This window comes from Excalfactoria chinensis, chromosome 8 (genome assembly GCF_039878825.1).
Source record: "Excalfactoria chinensis isolate bCotChi1 chromosome 8, bCotChi1.hap2, whole genome shotgun sequence".
NCBI classification, from domain to species: Eukaryota; Metazoa; Chordata; class Aves; order Galliformes; family Phasianidae; genus Excalfactoria; species Excalfactoria chinensis.
Window position 1 is genome coordinate 18,044,821 of NC_092832.1, and position 22,759 is coordinate 18,067,579.

Genomic DNA, 22,759 nt, shown 5'->3' on the forward strand with positions numbered 1-22,759 from the left:
TCCAGACCAAATACCTTACACCCCTACCCTCCACACTGCAAGTCTACCTCCATTAGGGACTTTATGTCTCAAACTCAAGCCAATTTCACGCAAGTTCTCTATATTTTAGATCTTAAATGATAAGTATAGGAATGCAGTCAGTTAACTAGATTCAGTTTAAGCCACTGGTTTTCACTGGCTTTGGAGCTCTCGCCTGCAGCAGCTCTCTCCTTTAACATTAACATTCTGTGTCAAGAAGCTGCACTCTATGACATTAAGGGTCTAAAACTTTTATGACTGCATTCTGTAGCATTAAAATCAAAGAAACCGACTCAGTGCTGTAGATCACAGGCTGCATCATTGGGAGTTCCTCACTATTAAAAAAACATTTCTCATCTGTGTAGTAAATACATAATCAATTTTTAAAACATATATTGCTCTGAGTATGTAGTGATGGTAACGAGAATAGCAAGAATGTCACTGAGATGCTCTTTCCCAAATCTCTCCCCTGAGTGCAAGAAGTTTTATTGAAACTATCAAGACTGTCATTATAGACAGAGACACAGAGTTTGTTAGTTATAGCCAGACTCTTTTGTAGAACTGAAGGGTGAAGTTACAGCCATTAGTAGTGCTAAAGATGGATTCATGTAAAGCCAGTATTTTTATAGCACCTGAAGGGGCAGATCTCATGATCAAATATATTTTCCTTCAACAGATAAGCCAATAATCTAGCAGAAACCTATTCCCCCAAAAAAACATTCAGTGATGACAAACAGGTTATTGTTTCACCCCTGATACTACATGGGTAATTACAGGCATTTTTTGTAGGAATCAGACAAGAAAACTCAAAGAAAAAAAAAAAACTAACAAACAACCAATGAAGCCAGTCTATGAATGAAAACAGAACCACACTGTTCTGAATTCTGTTCTGTTGCCATGCACAGAAATGTAAGAAACAAAATCATCTGTTAACTACAAGGTAGGAATTGCTGCAGACCAGGCTATTCAGCATCCACAGAGCACTGAACAATGAAAAGGGTCTACACTTACTCCATGCATTTGCAAAGCACTTGGTCTCCCTCAGCGATAGACTGGTATGACTTTACACTATAGCACTGTAAGGTACTTTGGAATTCAATTGTACTTTGAATAGTGATGTCTCCCCTAGGAAGTAGAAGAATCAATTACTGCATATTAGACACAGCAGAGATAACTCTTGTGTGAGCCTTTAATTTGAAACCAATAGATTTGGTCCTCAGTAGAAAAGTATGCACATTGTAACTTACGCTTTAAACAGAATTTTCTCAGATGTTTTTCAGCAGAGACTCTGCATGTTCCATTGTCTTTCTTCCCACTCCTTTCACCTCATAGCTTTTACACATCAGAGACTGAGTTACACTTCGGGGTGTCTCATTGTTAAAGCACTGAGTGAACCATGCAGGGTGGTAACAGATTTGCCAAAAACGTTTTAAAATATTGCTAAATAATAAACATCTACCATGGTTTCCAATATCCATTCTTTACTCCATACATTTAAGGCCAAATCTAGACTTGACAAAGTGGTGTATGCTGATGGTTCCACCAGTTCCTGGGAGCAGATAATGCCCAGTTTACTTGATTTGGACCAGTGATCTTTGCCCAGGAAAGAAGCCAAAGCCTTAAAGAGCAAAGTTGTAGTGAACTAGTACTGATGCAGACTCACAGAACTGGAAAACCTTTAGTAGGTTCTCGCATATGACATTACTCTGACACTTTTAAGGGCACTCAAATTATTCAAGCTATTTACATATGAGCTAAGATTTTCAGAGCGAAGGGTGCAGACCAGCAGACTGATTCTGGTTTACAGAGACAGAAAATGATTACTCCTGGACAGGTGACTGCATGCAAGATGAGCTGCTGTCTGTAGTTTTAGAAGGCAGAGAATGCTCACGCCACAAAATTATTTCTCTCAAAACATGCTTTGTGACAGCCTGAAAAGAAATGAATGGGAAGAGACCAAAACAATACAAACAAAGCTTTCTCCTTCAGATATAATATGTTGATACATAAATGCACCTTTTTTTCCTGTGATATTTCAGCAGATCACTTTCAGACATGGATAAAATACACTGAAAACACTCAATCTTCAGTATGTTCCCAGTACATCCATCTTTTATCTGCCTTGACTATCATTTCACAATGCTAGGATGCCCGTAACACCAACAGTCACACAAAACTCCATAATCATTTTTAGGAAAAACAGGACAAGAGATTTAGACCAATGTTACCACAGAATTCCTTATTCTTCAATTAATGAAAGATCCCACATCCCAAGGAAATGATTTGGAGGTGTTTTATTTGTGCCATGTTCACTCATTATAACCAGTAGATATAGATGACCAAGAAATGCAAACAAGAATAAAATGCTGGCAAAATTTAGCTACTAACTCAGATTTCCTAGAATTAATCAAAACGTCTTCACCACTTTGAAGAGAGAAACCAGCTCCTCCCATGCAGCAGTCCCATTTGGGAACAGAAGCACCACGTGAAGCCTGACCTCCTGACACCAGTGAGGAACATACACATTGAAAACCAGAATAAAGATCTGCTCGTCAGACCAGAGGAGGATTTACTGGGATTTGGTGACAGTGGGAATAGGGGAGGATGGATGTTGAAAAAGCTGTAACACTATTCAGTTCACTATGCAGGTAAAAGGATGTCTGCAGCACGCAGCATGCACAGCCTCTCCACAGCTCCCAAAACGAAAGTTTGGATCTATTTCTTTTAATGCCATCTAGTTGCCACAACCAAAGCATAGAAACCTCATGCTCCACCATGCTGAGTAAAAGAAATAGCAGCCTACCGTGGGCTATTTTCATTAGGATTTCTTTAGCTAACTTAATTCATCTCATGCTATAAGAACACTCATAACAACGCAGAAATGCCTAATGAAAAGAGAAATACTGCATCTGATTCCAGTCATGCTATTCTAAGGGAATTAATTGGAGTCGTCATTCCCTTAAACACTCCCATTCAGAGTGGTTTTTATGATGAGCTCTAGAAGAGTAAATGCTGTCTCAAATATGCACCTCTATATATTAAGGCAAATAAATGTATGATAAAGCACTGGCACTTCTTGGCTATAATCCTATTACTGCTTAAAGACATTTCTAATGCAAATGAAGAATGAATGATGTAGCAGAGCCATTTAGCAATTTTCTTTGAAGGGCTGTACTATCTACCAGAAAGTGTCAGGAATGCAACTGCTCAGATGTGGGAGTGCTCCAGCACATCTAAGAAGGTTCCTGCCAGGTTTGAAGGATTCTAACCAGCATTTTTGCAACAATATTTTACCACATTTTTCCTCAAACATTTCTACCTGAAGAGTGACTTCAGAAAAGGAGATTCACTGCGTGCTGAGATCCATATGTTGTGGTGAGAAGGGATGTAACTCTGAGCTCTTCCACAACAGTGGGCAGGGTAATCTGTCCTCAAAGAGCATATTTACAGGAAATCATCAAAGATAAATTTGTGGTTTCCACTTTCCTGATTGGGGCGGATGATGCCGTATGATTGCTATTCCAAGTCCTCAGGTTTCCTGCTGTTTTCAATACTTTGCACTTTAAACTGCCTTACAACTGACTTTGGTCCTCTGGTTCTGTTGTTTTTTCTTGTAAACTTCCATCCATTTAACTAATTAATGTTTCACAGCCCTTAGAAGTTTTAAAGCATCACAAATTTAGCAACTGCTGTTAATAATCATTTGGACAAACGGGTCCAGAAAATTGCATATTGATGGAAGGAGTCTGTGCACTTTGCAATCAAATATTTTTTTGCTAGTTTCATTCAAAATTACTTGGCCAAACAGATTATTCCAATGCTCTCTCAATAATGAACGTCACTTTCTTTTGTTTCTGGCTTTTCTCTGAACCCATCAGGAGAGGGTAAGGTATAATGACACAGGTCTGTTGTCTCCTATAACCTTCTGGGACTGTTTTCTGTAACAAGATTATTTGAAAATCAGCAATTTTCTGCCAGGAAATAAAACAAGTCATTTTCCATCCAAATAACACTGGGAAAAAAAAACAAGACAACAAACCTCTGAATGTCACAGAGCCTGCTTACTCATGCAACATTAATTTTTAAAAGAATCAATTTTGTAATCTTTCAATTACATTTTATTATAATGATAATAATCATGGAGAAATCTGTTGTTTTTTCACTGCTGCTAGTGCTGGTGGCTGTCATCAAATCACATTCAGCAATGCTGAAAACACCTGGACTAATAAACTAGGCATTATTTATTCATACTTTCATTTTACTTATTTAGAAGCATATTAAACATCAATTCCCTTAGCAGTTGGTGATGTTACAAAAACTAAAAGCAAATACATTATATCTGTACTTCATAAAGACCCAGGAGTTACTGCCAACCAGGCTCCCCTGTGTTGTCACAGTTGAAAAGTACTTACAAAACCTAAAACAAAGTAAATGAAACCTGCTCAGTGCTAACATTATGGAACATGTGAAGCGAGCCTCCTGATGAATGCCTTCCATGATGGAAGCTCACAGAAGGGCTGCGGTCAGGCAGCTGCATGCCAAATCCTTCCACTTTTCAGACTGAACCCATACTTGTGAGTGTTTGGTATGCCTCAACACAGACATGAAGCATCTCCAGTAGCTCATCTGACAGCGTTATGTACTGGGGGATGTACTTAGCATGCTTTGTACCACTGCAATTTAAAGGTGGCAGGGTCAGTATATCCACTGGGTCAAACAAATGCTTACAGTTCCTGGGTGTTTTTAATCCTTCCTTGGGTGTTTCTCCAGCCTAGAGTCTCTGGAAATGGAATTTATCCCTACTGCATGTCACTTCAAATCTGTACATGCATATATCTAGTGAATGTACACATATGAACCACACATGTTCACTGTTACATAGCAGGTCACACAGGAGCTTAGCATTTAACAGCAGAAGCACAACGAATTCATATTATGTTCATATTTAAAAATAAAAAGTGTCCAGAAACTTGATTTTTGATCAAAATTTGAGCTCCCTGCCATTTTAATTCATGTAGCCAACAGTCATCAATAAATAATTGTGCACAGCTTCTATATCCCACAGTGATATTTTGTTTTTGTTTTATGTGCTGGACATATTGAGTTGGGACCTGCAATGCCTGAGCAGTCTTTCAGGAATTCTTTTCCAGGATTAAGATGAAAGAGTCAGGGCAAGGGCACGAGCACATAGGGAAGAGCTGTTCCTCATCAGATACTTTGCAGGGCTGTGAGTTTCTTTTAAAAGATTGTGCAGAAAACAGGAGGTGTATTTGAGGCAATGAGTTTCACAATAAAAGGACAAAAGGCTGAAAGGAGAAAGCTATATAGATGACACTTGCAAACAATGAGGCAGAAAAATCAAAAGAGGAAAAATGTGGAAAATATCTGCAAAGTAATGAGAAAGAAAGAAAAAAAAAAAAAGAGAGAGAGGAAAAAAAAGAATATTTGAAAGAAAGCAAGAATTATGCCAAATAGAAACAAGTACAACACTGAAGTGAAACATGAACAAGAAAGAGTTTGTGCCTGAAGCGCAGTAGAAGCATGAAAGCCCACAGTTTCACTTAGATAATCCAAATGGAAGAGGCTGAGATGAGCAAGAAGAGAAGCAGGGACTAAAGTTGAAGCAACCTGGAAATTAGTTAGAGCCAATGTAATTCCAGCCTTCATGAGTTTGGCATTTAAAGGTAACATTCAGCCAGATCATAATGTATAGAAAATATTGGAGGTAGTGTGCAATGCAAAGGCCAACCTCACTGCAGTTTGGAAGACATACAAAAACCAAAATGGCTTAATTCTAACCAATGCTCTTGCCCTTAAGACCTCTGGGAACTATGGCTGTGTGCTCCTGAACCAAGCACCTTTGACTCTGAGCTCAGCATCCCACCATACAAAATGAGAAGCTTCTCTATCCATATCAAAGAATGACCTAGAGAGAGAATTTATTCTATTGACCGACTCAGTGTCAGGCTGCCTTCACTTTTGTAACACAACAAGCCAAAATGGCCTAAATCTTTTTTTTTTTTTTCCTCCTATTTCTGTTCAATATGGCCACATTGCAAGACACATCTACCTCAGGTAACCCAGCTTCAGAATTCTAGCCTTTCTGAAGACTGTGTCTGTCTTTTAAGGGAAAAAAAAATGTAGCTATTGTTTTTAAAATAGTCCTACTTGAAGTACATAGAACGTGCTCACAAACTTCAGAAAAGCATTCAAACCTACAAACCCAAGCAAAATGTCATATTTATAGGAAATGCAATGGCATTATTAACTGTAATTAGATATAATCTCCCCTGTTTCCATTAGCTATCAACATTGTGTAAAGATAAACTAAAGCACAGTGACTCTTTTCATTATCACATAATTGTTATTTTAACGGTCACATTATAAGCAATATGATACCATATAGATTTTTACCTTTCACATTTGTAGGCAGTTATTTTGAAACTTTCTATTACAATCCACCCACAGAGATTAAAGTATTAATGCCACCATTTTAATATAATGAAGACCATGGTTTTGAAACCATGCCTCAGGGAAAAATTTAAAGTAATATAAATATTTTCTTTATTATTATCTGCCAGTCTCAGTATTGGTACATAAGAAATGTTTAACTGAAACATATGAGCTGCTCTTGCTACCCTGAAACTGGTCAAATGTTTATGAAAGCAGTGGTTACTATTTCAAAAACAGGAAAAAATTTAAGTGATCCAGAAGTAAGAGTTTGGAGGGTTGCTGGAATAGGATCGCCTTGGTGATATCATCCCCAAGTACCACACCATAAACAACATCTAGAAATATAATCTAAAATACTCTCTCTTTCCAACTGATAATCAATGAACTGGCCCCTCTGTTATTAATTTGTTCATTACCTTTCTCCTAATCAGGTCAAGTAGCATAGCTTGGCAAGAAGCCACTGATGCTTAGACAAGTCTAAGCAGTATCAAGCCGAAGATAGCCTACATACTGCTAAATGCCTTATGTTTTTATAGGGCACTTTCATGAGTGAGAACCAAAATACCTCCACGAGGGAGAATGCTCTGGGATGCCCCTGCAGCTGAGATTCCCTGGGAGGATCTGTAATTCAGCTTCCTTGAACAGTCAGCTTTCCTGGGAGATTAGGTAAAGGAAATTTAAGGCAATTGGATAAGCCCAGAGGAGGCAGTAATACTAATAATAGAAAATATATTTTATCAAAATACACAAAATCATAGCAGCCCACAGAGAGAGCTCCAATAAAGACAGAATTTTACCTTCATGAAAGAAAAAGTCAAATAACAAAAAAAAAAAAATGCTAGTTGCATTTCTAAATGCAGTGGAGGAAGATGTGGAAATGGTACTGAGATGAATGGACATGGGATAGGACAACATATAATGCTCGAAATGAAAGAATTGAAAGTAAAATGATTCTTCTCTTATGGAAATACTGCTTTGCAAATACTCTTCAGATTATAAATCATAATATTAAGGAGAGAAAATAATTTAATGCGGAAAGAAGTGCGAGCATATTACTCTGTTTGGCTGGGGAAAAAAAAAAAAAAAAGGTTATAGAGCAGCAGAAAGTTATTCTAGTTATTCTCTTGTGCAGTTCCACCTGCACAGCTCCAGACTATATCAACTCAAAATTAGCAACATAGAAGCCTGAAATGCCTTCATGGTAAGCATACAAAATTCATTAAACCCTATGGGCATAAATTTCTATACAATAGCTTCTGCTTTCTTCAGTGTCCCTTTCTGAAGAAAATCAAGTTGTAAAAAGCAGATAAATACTCCTTGCCTCAGAGAGGCATTTTGAAGCTTATGCGATATCTGCTATATTTTAGGAAATACTGTCATGGAAAAGGTTTGGGATGCTCTTCAGAGACAAGAGTGTCGGTGTCTCTAAGGAACATACTTAAGGAAAACCTCTGAAACAACATGTGGAAAGGCAAACAAACTCAGTGCATGTATTTCTGACACTGAATGTTTGTTAAGATAAAAGCATGCTGTTTGCTCCTTAGGACTTAGTCTGCTATTGCTTCCTTTCTCTGTACCTTATTTGACACCAGTGATATCATTTGCAGCAATTTTTAAACTTCTGCAGCAAATCCTGTGCATTGGAAGTTTTAATGAGTCATGTAAAGCATGCATTAAGAAGTTCATTTTTCCATTCTGTAACCAATACAAACATAGCAAAGAAGAATGATGGCCTCAGTTCGTGCCAGGGAAGGTTCAACTTGGATATGAGGAACAATTCCTTCTAAAGAGCAGTGATGCAGTGGCACAGCTGCCCAAGGAGATGGTGGGGTCACCATCCTCATTTAAGAACCATGGGGATATGGCCAGTGGGCATAGAGGGATGGGTTGAGCTGGGTGATCTTAGAGGTCTTTCCCAACCCTAAAGATTCTATGATTCTATGGTTACTGATGCTTTAAAATAAAAACAAAGAAAAAGAACTCTGGGAAAATCAGGATTGTACAAAAACAGAAAACTTGCAAAGAATAAATATGAGCATTTGGAAACATTTACTCCTACTGTATTTGCATGTTTACTGACTGAACCCTTGGCAGGGCCACTCAGGTTCTGAGAAGTGTGGTATCTTTGGCGCTCAACATATTGAACGCTACTACTAGCAAGAGCTGCTAACAAAATGCTGGAAACAGAATGGTTGAATTTTGAACAACAGAATTGAAAAGTATTCCTTTCACACCCCTTTTTGGGTGTGGAAACACCTAAACTAAGTTACACACCAATTATTGGTCATAATATCAGATAAACTCTTTGAGGACAATCCTCAAGATTTGTAACAGGTCCCTCAGTTGTGTCATAGCTTCCAAACCCTGCTGAAGATGTGAACAAATGAGTAAAATTGTACAGTCAGCTCTTCTGCACTTAATTGTTTAAATGCACAGCTACCTCACTATTAAAAACTCAGTGAATTCAAGTATAACCAGAACTACACGAGGATGTAGCCAGCAACCATTTTCTAAACGTGTGTTGTAGTAAATCCCAATAGCACATCAGGCTCTCTGAGATACGTGGCTGTGAATCCTGAGTTACCCTTTAAGACATGCACTATAAAACCAAATGCATACAGACAACAGATTCACTGTTCTGAAACTGCAGCCTGAATTCTTTCTATGGGACAAGACCACTAGATAAACAAACTCAACGAGACGCTGAATTTCACTACTTCCACACCATTTTCCTCCCACCCATAAGCACAGGATCTTGCAGAGTTCTTAATCATTAATCTTTCATGGGAGTAATTGTTTCATAATCTTTCTATACGTTTAAGGTATAGCACAGGTATAGCACTTCCCACTTTTAACCAGTTTTTCTTCTATCGTGTTGCCTGCCTGTTTCAAGCCTTGAGAACGAAAGATTTTCTTTCTCATGTTGTTGTGTTTCACTGAGATACACTGAGAAATTAGTTTTGAGTCACTCTTATTCTCATACAACTTTTTCTTATGAAAGTCTGTTCTTGTAAACTTTATTAGCTAGCAGGCAGACAGACACACAGAAAGCCTTCCCTATATAAACTAACAAATTACTGCAGTGTTTTATTGCCTGCCTCTGAAAGTTGCTACCCTCACTCAAGCAGCAACTCCATAACACAATCTCTCTGTACCTCTCACGTAGTTTGATTGCAGAACATGGTATTTTGCTAAACACTGTCAATACGAAGCTGTGCAAGTTAGGGAGCTTCCATTTGGAAACCCACAGTAATCAGTAAAAAAATGGGTAATACAATAAAGCCATAGTGATATTGCCATTTACTTCCTAACCTATTTAATGCATCTTAGAAAAGCATTGTTAAATGACGACCAGAAATAAGTACAGACTTCATTGGTAATCACTGTAAGGAAAATTATTTCAACTGGTAGAAAGGTTGAGTTTAAAAAAGATTAAATTAATTAGTTTTGTTCCTTTAAAAATATAAACTCTTTTAGAAAAAAAATATAAAAAATCAAAGTATCTTAAATGCTGTGATCTGAAAAATCAAAAATGCTGCAGTGGAAGCAAAGCTTCTATGAACACCAAAGGCTTCACTGAAAATCTGCACCTCTTAACTTCTTCCTCTAAATTTTTTTCCCTTTACAGTCACAAAATTCCTTGCATTACAAACAGCAAAACAAGAATCAGTTGGATTCACAGTGCTACCGTGACTGCCAACATACATCTCATTGGGTCACCTCATCCTTCAAAAGGATTCATGGGATGTGAGAAAAGTCCGTGAGGGACCTTATCTATATGTGCAATCAAGATGTAGCTCCTAAGAGATAAAACAATGTGATCATGGCCATAAAACCTGCAGAACATTTAAAGGACAGGATGGAAAATGTGTGCATGTAATTAGGACAATCTCAAACTTTGTATGAAGATTTAGTATCTAGTTGGTCAGGAGCAGAAAGCAGTCAGTGGCACTCAAAGAAGATAAACTAAAACAAATAAACCTTGGATTAATTAACATGACATGTGAAAACACACAAAGATAAAGTAGATCCTCAATGTATTTTTTCACTTACATCACTATGTAAAAAGAAGTACCTCCATGGCTAAAGCCAACAATCACCACAGCATCAAAAGGTCACTAAATTCACACTTACACAGCCACAGTTTTTCACAAAATAATAGATAACGTTGCTATTTTTTTAATAATGCATTATTTTACTACTCAAATACTGTAATGCAGTGGGAGCTGTGTTTCTTGTAAAAAGTGCTTGAGCTTTGAACAGCATTTACTGCCATGTTAATAAAAAACAGACTTAGATTGAGTTCCATCTGCCTAATAGAGAAAAATGTTCATCTTAATTAAGAAAATTTTCATAAAGAAACATAAATGCAGATACTAATAGGCTGCAGGGAATAAATCCAGGATACTCAGGAAGAACTGTGTTTTTTTTAGCAGGGAAGAGTGAATGAGATGTGTAAACCCCCAAACGGTTGTTAACACTCTGGTAATTGACCACAAATAGCAGTAGAGGTTGAGATTTTAAGTGTTTTATAATGAAAAATCTATTTATTTCATTAAGGTTTCATGCTTTAGATCTTCGCTTTTTTTTTTTTTTTTTAAACAGGTAATAAAGAAGTCTTAGTTGACTATGCAACTATTTAAGCCCTGTTTGAATTAAGACAGACAAATCCATTAAAGTTTTCTGAAGGAATTCCTTTGTAAAAAGAAAGGCTGGATGTACCAAGCAGTGGTTTGAGAAAGATCCATAGCCAAGCACTCAGAAAGTGGTGACTAGGTCCAGCACAAATCTGGAGGGTTACCCTAATGCTCACAGGTGATGGAGATCTTCTTGCTTTATCACTGCAACAGCAGAGGATACATCGACATGACAAAGACTATATCAAAATGTAAACTAGGATTTTTATCCTCAAAATGTTTACCACACACTATATGTCAGTCTGAATCCTTTTTCCATCGTTTTCTTCCAATAGTTCTATAACTTAAGCTCATAAACATTCCTTAACTCTCCTTGTTTTCCTTTCCAAACAAAATGAATGGTTACTCATGTCCCAGTCTTTAAAAAATTCATGTTAATATGAAGTGCAGATGAGAGTATACCCAACTCCCAGAAACTCTGAGCCAAATTCATTGTTAACATTCACAACTTCCCAGTGAAAAACTTCTTTCTGTAATTATTACCTATCACTAAGCAAGATTTTATATTTTCTCTGATAAGGAAACTAGTATGACTATGAAAGTAAGTGCAAAAGAGATAATAACATTACTGCAGTACTGTATTCTAGCCAAGAAATGCGGCACAAAACTTATGTGATCCAGCCTCTGACAGCTTTACCACCTGAATTCTGAGAGAACTTCCCCAAACAACAGAATTTGCACCCACCTGCATCTCGGAGAAGGGAATTTCATTTATTCATTTCAAGACATTTTTACTATACTACAGTTTTGTGTAGATCAGCCAGTCACATTAAAAACCACATATTAGCTGAGGTGAAGCTGAGATGACTGCAGTTTCCTAACAGTGTCAATCTGAAATTCAGATGAATATAATTTGCTACCTCAAAATGACAGATTTAATATAGATCACACATATTGCCAAATTTAGAAAAAAGTTAGCGTGCAGAACTGAGTAAAATAGCAGGTTGAGCACACCTCCCAGTTTTGGATCTTTACGGGGAAGTCAGCAATCAGAAAGATCCATCTTTCTGCCTCATGATAAACCAGCTTTGTCACAACCCAACACATCGCACCATCTGGCACAGAGGAAACTGAGAACTGGAGGAGAAGCACTAAAGCAACTTAACTTCTTAGGAATTGTCCAAGATATTAACAGGAATCCTTCAGAAACAGAAGTCTGATTGAAATATAGCTTCCTTCTATGGGTGTGCTTGTATAGTTAATCTCCACAAAATGCTGTTGAAGTCATGGAATCCTTTGAGCTGGAAGCAACCAGTTGAACTGGATTGTTTCAATATGGAGAGGGTATTGTTAGAGTTAAGACAGCATGTAGTCAAGATCATACCCAAAGTACTGGCTTTCAGAACATCGTCTCAAAGTTTTTTAACAGGAATTTTAGGGGATCAGAATGAATCTCCCCAGTAAAGTCTACCACATTCTTTTCAGGCAGTTATAAATAAGACGACCTCAGAAACCAAGTGAAGCCATGCATCAGGTGGTATCAGCACGTGCATTAGTGGCTGTCTGCTGGTGCTCAGCATCCTCCGCAAGCAGTGTCTGATCACACCGCCTGCCCCGAGTGCTGAGCAGTCAGCCTGAGATGTTTGTTAAATAAACACAAATAAAGGCTGAAATCTGGATGACATTTGAGTGTCTCAGCAATATTAGCAAAGATTTATTTTATCGTTGCATTGAAAAGTCAAGTTTAGCACAGTCTGTTTTCTAAATGATCCTTAAAAGGCACTCCCTTCTTCCTCATCACCTTCACCTAAGGCAATGACATCCAGTAGCGCTGATCTATGTGCTGCTAGTTTTCATTAATTTTACCCTCCCTAAGGGTGGTGCAGCTTTGGTGCCAGCTAATTAAAACCTATTTAGGGCTGTTCAGTGCACTTTATCAGACCAGAATTAGCTCTGCTGCTTTAATGAAGACTGCAGTTTTCTCTGTTATTACCAATTAAATGTTGTTACATCATATTGCCTTATATCTCTACCACGTAGCAAAATTATAGATGTATTTAGATCCACTTACCTGGACTGAAGGAGATGCAAAGACACCACATTTAGTGATTATCTAATGTTTCTTTACATCATTTCACTTGACTCAATACATGTAATATAGCCAAACATTAGTGAAGTATAAGAAGAAGCTGCCAGGTTTATGCTCCCTCTAGGGAAGCACCAAATAAAATGCATTAATGAAAAACCATGAGCGTCTGGTAATGAATATTATTTATGTACAACAATTATTCAAAGTGGATGAGCATTCACTGCATTAAACTCAAATGCTTCGCTAATGAAGACTCTCAAAAAAACCAACCAAAAACGTATGCCCTCCAGATTCCTAACAAGGTTAATTCTTCAGCATTGATAACTCATATTTCAGGATACTGTTATAGAAATAATTTTTAAAAATTGCCCCCAGTCTATCTGCTAGAAGTTCCTCAGGACAACCCTTATTTCCTCCATGAACTGATAATAAACTATGTATCAACAGCAGAGCTGTGGGATTTGAACCTGCACCCACTGAATTCATTGATGAAGCTCCCACACCAGCGAGAGTGTAGGACCAGAGCTTTTTTTGCAGCAGTGAAACAACTGCAAAACACATCTTTCTAGCACTTCTCAAAACATCCCTTGAAACTTGAGCACAGGTAGGATGAAATTACTTTAAAGTATCACTGATTACCTGAAAAGATAATTTACCAAAAAGTAGGAAGAGAATGCTCGTTAAAGGCTTGACAGACTAGCAATCTGTTGTAATATTACTATGCCTTAGTAGAATACACCGTACATAAGGACAGTATTTTAGGATTAAACTGAAATAGATGTGATTACAATCCACTTGGTACATTTTAAAACACGAGTTGAACTTGGTATCCTTCCAGAATTTTTTCTGGGAACATGTTAAAACAGACCTCTGTTCTAGCTAATATCACAAGTAAGAGTTGATGTTTCTCTGAGGAATGGAAGGAATATTTGGCTGAGGAACATGATTCTGTCTCGGCATCATAACAGTCTGGCATAACGTGCAAAACTATTCTCATCACTCCCAAATTTCTTGTGCTCTGCCTTTACTGTTTCTACAACTGGCATAAACCTCTAAGAAAATCATCACCCTCCCTACAGAAAGCAGAAGGGTTCTGTGAATTATAAATGATTTCCAAATGGAGGCCCCCTGACTAGTAGAGAGCTGGTGATGCGTTGACTATTGCCCTCATTTCTAGTTGACAAGTGCATTAAATGATACCACTTGCATTTGATGTGGATAAGCAGAACTGAAAAAGAAAGTTACAGCAGATGCAAAGATGTGATCTGATTGCCACTGTGAGAAGCATTGGCTTGCTTCATAGTGTTAAAGGGAGTGAGTTATGTAAACCATGTGATGTGGACCCTAAAGTCCCTTTACAATTTGCCCTTGCTCACAGTGTGAAACTTTTAGTTGTTGTTGCAGATAAAGGAGAAAGACACTGGGTCACTGACACCAGGATTCCTAAGAACATTGTTCATAAGCTCTGAGAGAACAGAAGTTCAATCTGTCTTTAACATAGACAGGATAATTTGTATTGCGTTAATAGGGAACTAATAACATTTTGTGATGTATTAATTTGTTGAAGAGGCTGGAGATTAAGACACTTTGAGACTGAATGATGATGCTTTTTATAAACTATACTATCCATTAGGCTACCCATTGCACTGAGCTGCTCTCACAGTAAGTATTTTAACGTGGGATTGTAAAGTCACTGTGACCTGACAACTACTATCACAGAAGAGTCATAAACATAAACAAATTTAAATGTACCAATGCAACAATGTTCTCATGGTCATCTTTAGCTTGATTAATAGATAAACTGGATGGCTTGTATTATTAAAGGACGTTTTTGAGAAACACATCTCATGTATTTTCTGTTAGCATCTATTCATCAGCTTCAGTTTAAACCAAAGAAGCTATGACAACCACGACACATTCATGGAGAACAGAAGCCCCTTCCAATTCCAGAATTGCAGTAGCCACATTCACACATGCTGAACAAGCCCCAGATTTCAATTCCTTTTCAATACAGCAAAATTGAGTCTAACCAAGATTTGAAGCTTTGGTAACAGAGAGAATTGAGAGAGCCTGAGAGAACAAGCTCTTCTACAGCAACAGCCAAGACAAAACTTTGGATACGGTTAAACCATTACTTAATATCTGTATTCTTATAATGTGGTCAGAAAAGCTACTTGCCTTTACAACTGCAAAATCACAACACGCAAACTGAAAAATAAATACGAAGGCACAACAGTGGTCTGGAAACTCCTTCCTACTAAGTTTGTAGCAGTGGCTACCTCAATGCCAAAATACAGAGGTCCCCTTCAATGCCAAAACAAATCCAATTTCACCAAGAAACACAAACAACACACAACCCTGTGGTTTGTGTTTGAAGTAAAACTACTGAGAGTATCAACAGAGACCAAAATACAATATACAGAGTTATTCTGAGGTTGTGCACTTGGAAATGTTGTTTGTGTAGGATTATCCCCTTCAAATAAATATCAATTTAATCAATAGCAAATTGAGCTGAAAACAACACACAGCTTTCAAAACATTTCAGGAAGATCATTATTTTTTGGGACTCAAGCCAACAGAAATGGCAAGAACAGAAGGTAGCGTAGGTGGGGTAAATGGGGCCTAGCTGCTGCCTCATCAAGTGCTTATAACAGTTAAAACCACATAACAATCCATTAAAAACATATCTAGGGATTTGTTTAGTAGCTGGCATCCAGCATGGTCTTCTCTCATGTCTTTTGTCAAATGTTATAATTGCACTTCACAAGTATAACTTACCGGTCTTTTCCTGTCTCCTTCTTAAACACTGCATCACAGTAACTCATGCGCTTTTCCGTTGTCACGTAGATTTTGGCAGTTGGGTAGCTGTCAACAGCTTTCTTCAGCATGTTGTATACAATGCCATTTCCATCCTTCCTCATGTTTCGAAAAGGTCCCCAGATCACATAAAGAGTGCTGTTGGTTTCCTTGAAAAAGTACTCAGGATTCTTGAGTAGGAGAGGCACGCTTGTGTGAGAGACCACTCTGATGGTCGTCCTCTTCCCAACATCCTCCTCATAGCCCTTTGTGGGTGCATTGTTCATTCTCCATATGCAGGAGGACTTGTCTATCTCAGCTCCCACCTTCTGGCCTACCATCTGTCCTGAATTAGAAACAATGGCACAGAGGTCACAGTCCAGTTGTAGAGGCTGGAAGAGAGAAAACAAAAATATATGGCAGTTTATTCTCTGCAAAGCATGAAAACTGAGAATTCAGCTAACAGAAAGACAAGGACAAAACAAAGAACTGACAGTGATACTTCTCTTAATAAAACAAACAAACAAAACTCAATTCCCCTGTGGTAGAGCTGATTAGCAACCCTTTTCAGCACCTGTAATCTTTTCCTTTGTTCACCTACTGAAGTCAACTAGAAAAATATTCATTTATTTTTTTCTCTGGACGTTATTCTTTCCCATAGAAAATGATAAAAGAAAGCAGCAACAGAAAATAATTTAAATTTAGGCCTTTTTTGAGAAGGTGTCTGCAACAGGAAAAACATACAGAAAAAGTAATGCTGGAAATTTAACTATACACTGATTATGGTTATGTGTCTAAAGGAATAGCTCCCAAATTTGCGACACAAGTCAAAACATGAAGCGTACTTCTAACAGCCAGCCTGACAGCACTAAAACCCTACAGCTGGAAAGAGGATGTAGAGGAATGCGGTGTTCACTCCAGAGAATAGTTACAACCCATGAAAAAATGAAAGATGGAGTGGTGATGTTACCTTGGAACTTAATCCTGGGCAAAGCCAAGTCAAAGACACTATTTCCTGAGTGAATTCTGTGGCACTATTTCTCCCATATGAATTGAAAATAGAAATAGTCATCACCTAAAAGAAGTACAGGGACCAAGACAATATTTCATCTGCCTGAATATAAATTCTATATCCGTTCTTCGGTTCCTTTGTATCAGAGGATTAAAAAGGGATGCCTTACATTTAAGTTGTATTTTATTAAAGTTCTATTAGAAACCTAAAACAAATGAAAACTAGATCTATCCAGAAAAACCTACAGAAGAGGGTCCAGGCTACAAATCATCTCTAACTTTTTGTATGGCTTGATCTTCTAACATGCTTTGACTGGGAATGATTGACTTCATTTACACATTTGTTAGGATTCATTTCTCTTATGTTTTGCTGATGTTTGGCTAGATGCTTTCTGGAATAGCCTTGTGGTTATTTCTCTTCAAAATCACAAGTCTTTTACCAGATGTGAATCACATTCTGGCTACATTTGACCACAATAATCTTAGGACCTGGTCACTTAGATCAAATTTCTTTGATAATGGTGCATAATTTAAGGACAAGAAATAAACACCTCAAGATTGTAATAGCCAAATTATGACCACAAAAATATTAAATGTTTGGGCGACAATTTTTATACTTGTGTGACCTTCAAGATTTCTGCAATACATATCACAATTGCAGTATTTTGACTTCTCTGCTGTGATTGATTTGATTTCTCCATGTGAGTGCTGCCTGAAAATATTCTTTCATTGTTTCTTCAATAGTTAAAGATGTGTGACTATGCAAAAGCACTGATGGTGTTTCCTTTACAGAACACCATGTATTTTTTATAGCTGTTGTAGTCTCAGAAAGCTGTCCTGCTTGGCTGTCTGGCAGCAGGGATGAAATCCCAGGAGATATGGCTGAACACAACAGTATTTCTGTTTACTGCTTAGTTACAGAAATTCTCTCTAAGATACATTATGAGGACATGGCTGCGTGACCTAAACAAATCCATGAGCATAACTCACATCCTAACATGAAGTGAATTGTTCAAGTCCCAGTAGATTAATTTATAGCTTTCAGGGTGAACTTTGAAGCTAACAAATACTGAATATGAAACGGCCAGATAGGAAAAACCAATTTGGTCAAGAATCTGGTCCCATCTAAATTTGTCTCAGTGTTGATGTTTTTTTTCAGAATATTCTTCCTTCTCCATTAAAATGGAGCTGCTCTCTTAAATTTGGAATTGTTTGATTTTCTGACCTTAGTTAGAAATGCATTGAGCATTTTCTATTCACTGAGTGAAACCGTTCTGCTCGAATAAACTGAGTACACTCACTCCTGCAATTGTGTCCCCCAGTTTTCGAGCTCTTTTGTTGTGATTCATTTATCTTGTTCCAATTTGTAAAGTGCTTTCATAATATTGAATGCCTGCACTAGGTCAACATATAATCTGCTCTACTTCAGCAGAGGTGGAGGCTTAACCCCTTCAAGCCCTATCTCAGAACAGATATTTTTACAAAATAGAGAAAATTCAGCTACCCTTATTATGCACATTTTCTAACAGAGATCCTGTAGAGAGCTAAAAGACTGACTGACACCCATGACAAATTTCCAACTGATTCCAGCACCATCCACTGAATTCAGTATCTTCTTGCATCATATTTTCTGCAGTATGCACAAAATCACACAAATATTAATTTGCTGAACCCCCACATAGAGACAGCCTTGCTGCTTGTGGTCTTGGTTTATAACCGTTAAAGATAAAAGGGGCAGTTTCTATAATCCATACACAACAGCTTTCTTATTTTTCTCATTTAGCTTGGTTTCCCGTTTGATATGACACCACACCTCAGCTGTGGCTGTCCCATCACTTTCAGATTCAGAAGATACTCAAATGTAAACATCTTTCAGGTGGCTCCTATAGGAGCTGTTCAGGCACACAGATTTGGGTTGCCAGAAGGGCCTGACCAGGGAATTACCACAGCAGCTGTGGCTGATAATTCTCTTACCAAACTGGGATGCTGTTGATGGCTCCCAGATGACCACTGAGGAGCTAGAGTAATCTCCTATTGTCCCTTATCACCCTAAAGGCCATGGTCCCCATACCCTTCACATCCTTTTCTCATACATAGATTTATAGTTGTAAAGTTGTTCATTAAAGTCCTAATCTGTATGAGAATCTGTCACTTTTCTATTTAACTCGATGACTTCTTTGCATTAAGGATGAACAAACACAGAGAGTCATTTATTACAAAAAGAAACCAGAATTCAGAGACAATAAAGAACTGGAGAATTAGAGAAAACATGCATTGTTAGTGAACTATTCTGCCACTGTCAGTAACTGTTTATAGGTATCCATATCACAAACACCAAGATAGCAATTAAACCCTCACTCATCTGTAACCTTATAAGAGACAGCAAAAATAGGCTGCAGGGAGTGCAGGCAACCCTCCCATCTGCAGATAGCAGTCAGCACTAGATCAGCAAGGGATTATGGAGACCTGCACTGCTGCTATTTGTGCTCTTTAAACCATCACCAATTAAAGGCTTACCTCTACCTTTTACAAAGTTTTTATCTACTCGCATTACAGATATATCAGCCAAAGGAAAAAAAAATAGAGAACTTTTCTTCTCTTTCTATGCATTTAGACAGATATTTCACCTCCAGACACCATGGGGTCTGACCTATTATCTTTGAAGAGCTGCTTTTTGCTCCTTGAATATTATTCATTTTGTTGCTGACCAGAAGGATGCAGAGCTCCTCAGCAGAGCAGCTAGGCATGATTCTGACAAATTATTCCATCTTTTCCCTGAGTGATACATTGTAAGTGTTGAGAAGCACTTATATTTTAATCAGTAAAGAAAATGAAATGTCTGACCTTTCCATTTCCTGTGCAAGCTTACAGACAATAGAAAAGATAATTAAAACTGTGAGTTAGGACTTGCAAAACAGTGCTGCTTCTCTAGCAAAGAGAAATAGCTGTGCAATAAAGGTCACTTATCAAACAGTTCTAGTTATTAAATCTTTGCATTTAGCTCTGAAGTGGCTTCACACAATCAAAGGTCAAATCATTAAATAACAAAAACAGACAGAATTAGAAAAGGTCACAAGCAAATCTAACTAGAAGAAAGTCACAAAACATGATGCTTTTCCACAGAGGATTTCGATATTTGGAAATTTTGTTGCCCTCCAATTTGAAATGCTCTCCCCACCACCATTTAATAATTCTACAGCAATAGAAAGGCTGCTGAACACCGAGGTAACGTGATGCAGGCTGGGACTTCTTAATATCTTTGCAAAACTTCAGCACAACCCTTCTGATTTCCAGAAGCCACTGGAGTCCAACAACACAAAGTCTTGATGGGCCATTCCCATGCCAAGCTGCCTTCCTAGCCAAGACTGCCAGATTCAGTCTGCCAATTCCAGCTCAGGACCTAAGCAGATGTAATTTACACTAATGAAAAGCTTCATTTCTCCTGAGAGTTCTTAGAGCTGAAGGCTCGTGGTGCACTGCAGAGCTCACTCCAACACACCAACCCCACTTCATTCTGTGAATCCCACAATTAATCACACAGATAGTCAGGAAATTCAGATTAAACTTTCCCAATTGTTACTTTAACAATATGATAGTAATTTTATAAATTGGACGCAATGCCCATTCACTACATAATGAGGCAATTATTAGCAGCTTGCCACATATTAATTTGCTCTTTTAATGTTGAAACAAATGAGATCTTTTCTTGTAATCATCCTATTTGAGTGAATTCTAACAAAACCGATTGAACAAAGCTCCAGAGAGACTTTCTTTATTTCTATGCCATTTATTCTCCTACTCTTCTTGGATGTCTTTAGAGTTTCAGAGGATACAACATTTATAATGATGCCAGTGGGGAATAGATTTTGCCTTTATTCTTCTTGATGCTCTTCTGAGTTCTTTCAAATGAAAGGTACAAGAGAAGCATTAGCCGTCTGGCATTGTTTTTTATTACTTTTCTCTGCTTTACAATCAAAAATGTATTTTAATTTTTCTGCGTTTCACTAACAATTAACCAAGCTGCTGTTAGAAACACTCCTTTTCTTCAGACCTCTCACTGACGGAAGGACTTGCCAGGTTTCTCTAAGTAAAAATTTAACACATTTAAATTGTATAGCATACAGCCAACAAAAACACAACTAGCAGAGTGGTGTGGTTAGGCTGGTATTTTACAGGTCACATAACTAGAAGGATTGTCTCAGTGGAAAGAGAAAATCAGAAACAAATGAAAGTGCTCACCTGTGTCCTAGGCTTGCAGAAAAACTCGAAAAGAAACAATCTCCAGAAAGATACACTTCCCCACTGGCAGTCAGCCCTTAATTGTGGGTCTAGGAGAGGTGCAGCCAGGCTCCAACCCTTTTGGTCACACAGTTGAATTGCCTTCACCTGTGCTCCCAGGGCTGACTCATTGCTCAGCTCAGATGATCAATCAGTGGTTTAGGCCATGACTCAACAGTTCCCATACATTTGGCCACCCAGCAAAAGTTATCAATTTAATAGAGCACTTAAAAACACTCTGTATAAACCATATTATGTGCATAACATTAAGCAACAAAAAATATTTATTAAAAAAAAAAAATAAAAAATCCACAGATCTGGTTACCCTAACTTTGTGGTTGTGGTTGTTCCCTTTTCCCTCCTGGTAGAGATTCTTTCCCATCTTCAACTCTTGCTTCTGGTCTTAGCCACTGGCATCATATCCCAGCAAACATCCATCTTCATAAAATTTAATGCTAAGATTTCATAAAGATTTTAACATTTTGACATTATTTTGAAATAAGCCCTATGTCAACACACATTCCATTTCCAAATAAATAGAATATGATTTGCCTCTTCATAAGTCTGAGATTGAAGTGCCTGGTCTATTTCATTTAGATGACTGTCACTGATATGTACATAAGTGCTAGCAGGAAGTTTTTATTTAAATTGAATGAATTGGAAGGGAACACATAATGAGACTGATCTGGTAGTAAGAGATAGAACAACTAAATGTCACTGAAATTCTTTCTATATGCGCTAACCCAGTTGTTTGACTTGCAGCTCATGTTGCACGTCTCTGAAAAGGTTTGGTGTCAGTCCTTTTCTTGAATGGGTATCCTGTGCATTCCTGACGTAAGTGGTAAAGAGATAGAAAAGGGAAGGAAGCTCAGACCTATGGCAGAGCTTGAAACTTGCAGTCTCCAGCACCATCTAAACTTCCCTTCAGCAAGTGTATTTTTGAAACATTTCAGCTTCCTTCCCCACAGAATGAAAAAAAAAAACAAAAACAAACAACCCAAATCTTTCAAATGTGAACCATGGTGCAAAGTGATGCAGTGTCATCTTTCTCACTTTGAAGACAGCTCCAGTGATTCCATGCCAGCTAGCACCTTTTTCAATGCATAGCAGAGCAAATGCTCATCAGAATGTCATTGATTTCGCTGCTGCTATTGGGAAGAATAGACTCAGCTTTGAAACAAGGCAAGAATCAAGTACAGCTTGTGTACCTGAGGATAGAAAAAATAAACACTTAAAATATATGTGAGGAAAAAAAAGAGTCCCAACAGCTCAATATTCAAGTAAAGACTGAAAAATAGAGACTTGGCAGAGTAATTAAAGAACAGTATTATGTGTTTTGTCTCTACACAGAGGGTTAATGGTAGAAGGAATCTTCCAAAGTCAGTGTTTCAAGTATAAGGAAAGGACCCAGTAAAGGTTGATGGCCAGGAGATCTGGGATTTCATAGTGACAGGTGAAGAAAGTTTTGCCCTAAGGC

At 37.8% G+C, this 22,759-nt stretch overlaps 1 protein-coding gene across 5 annotated transcripts in view; it reads right to left on the reverse strand.

The window, feature by feature from the left end:
* The window catches only part of ST6GALNAC3 (ST6 N-acetylgalactosaminide alpha-2,6-sialyltransferase 3), a 191,291-nt gene that overhangs the window by 53,776 nt on the left and 114,756 nt on the right, over positions 1-22,759 (reverse strand). For 4 of the 5 annotated variants that reach the window (XM_072343535.1, XM_072343536.1, XM_072343538.1 and 1 more), the window contains exon 3: positions 15,976-16,385. In XM_072343535.1, the coding sequence (XP_072199636.1) occupies positions 15,976-16,385 (410 nt within the window). Of the gene's footprint in view, positions 1-15,975; positions 16,386-21,243; positions 21,324-22,759 lie in introns of those variants that run through there. The other variant, XM_072343537.1, reaches the window with a different exon arrangement.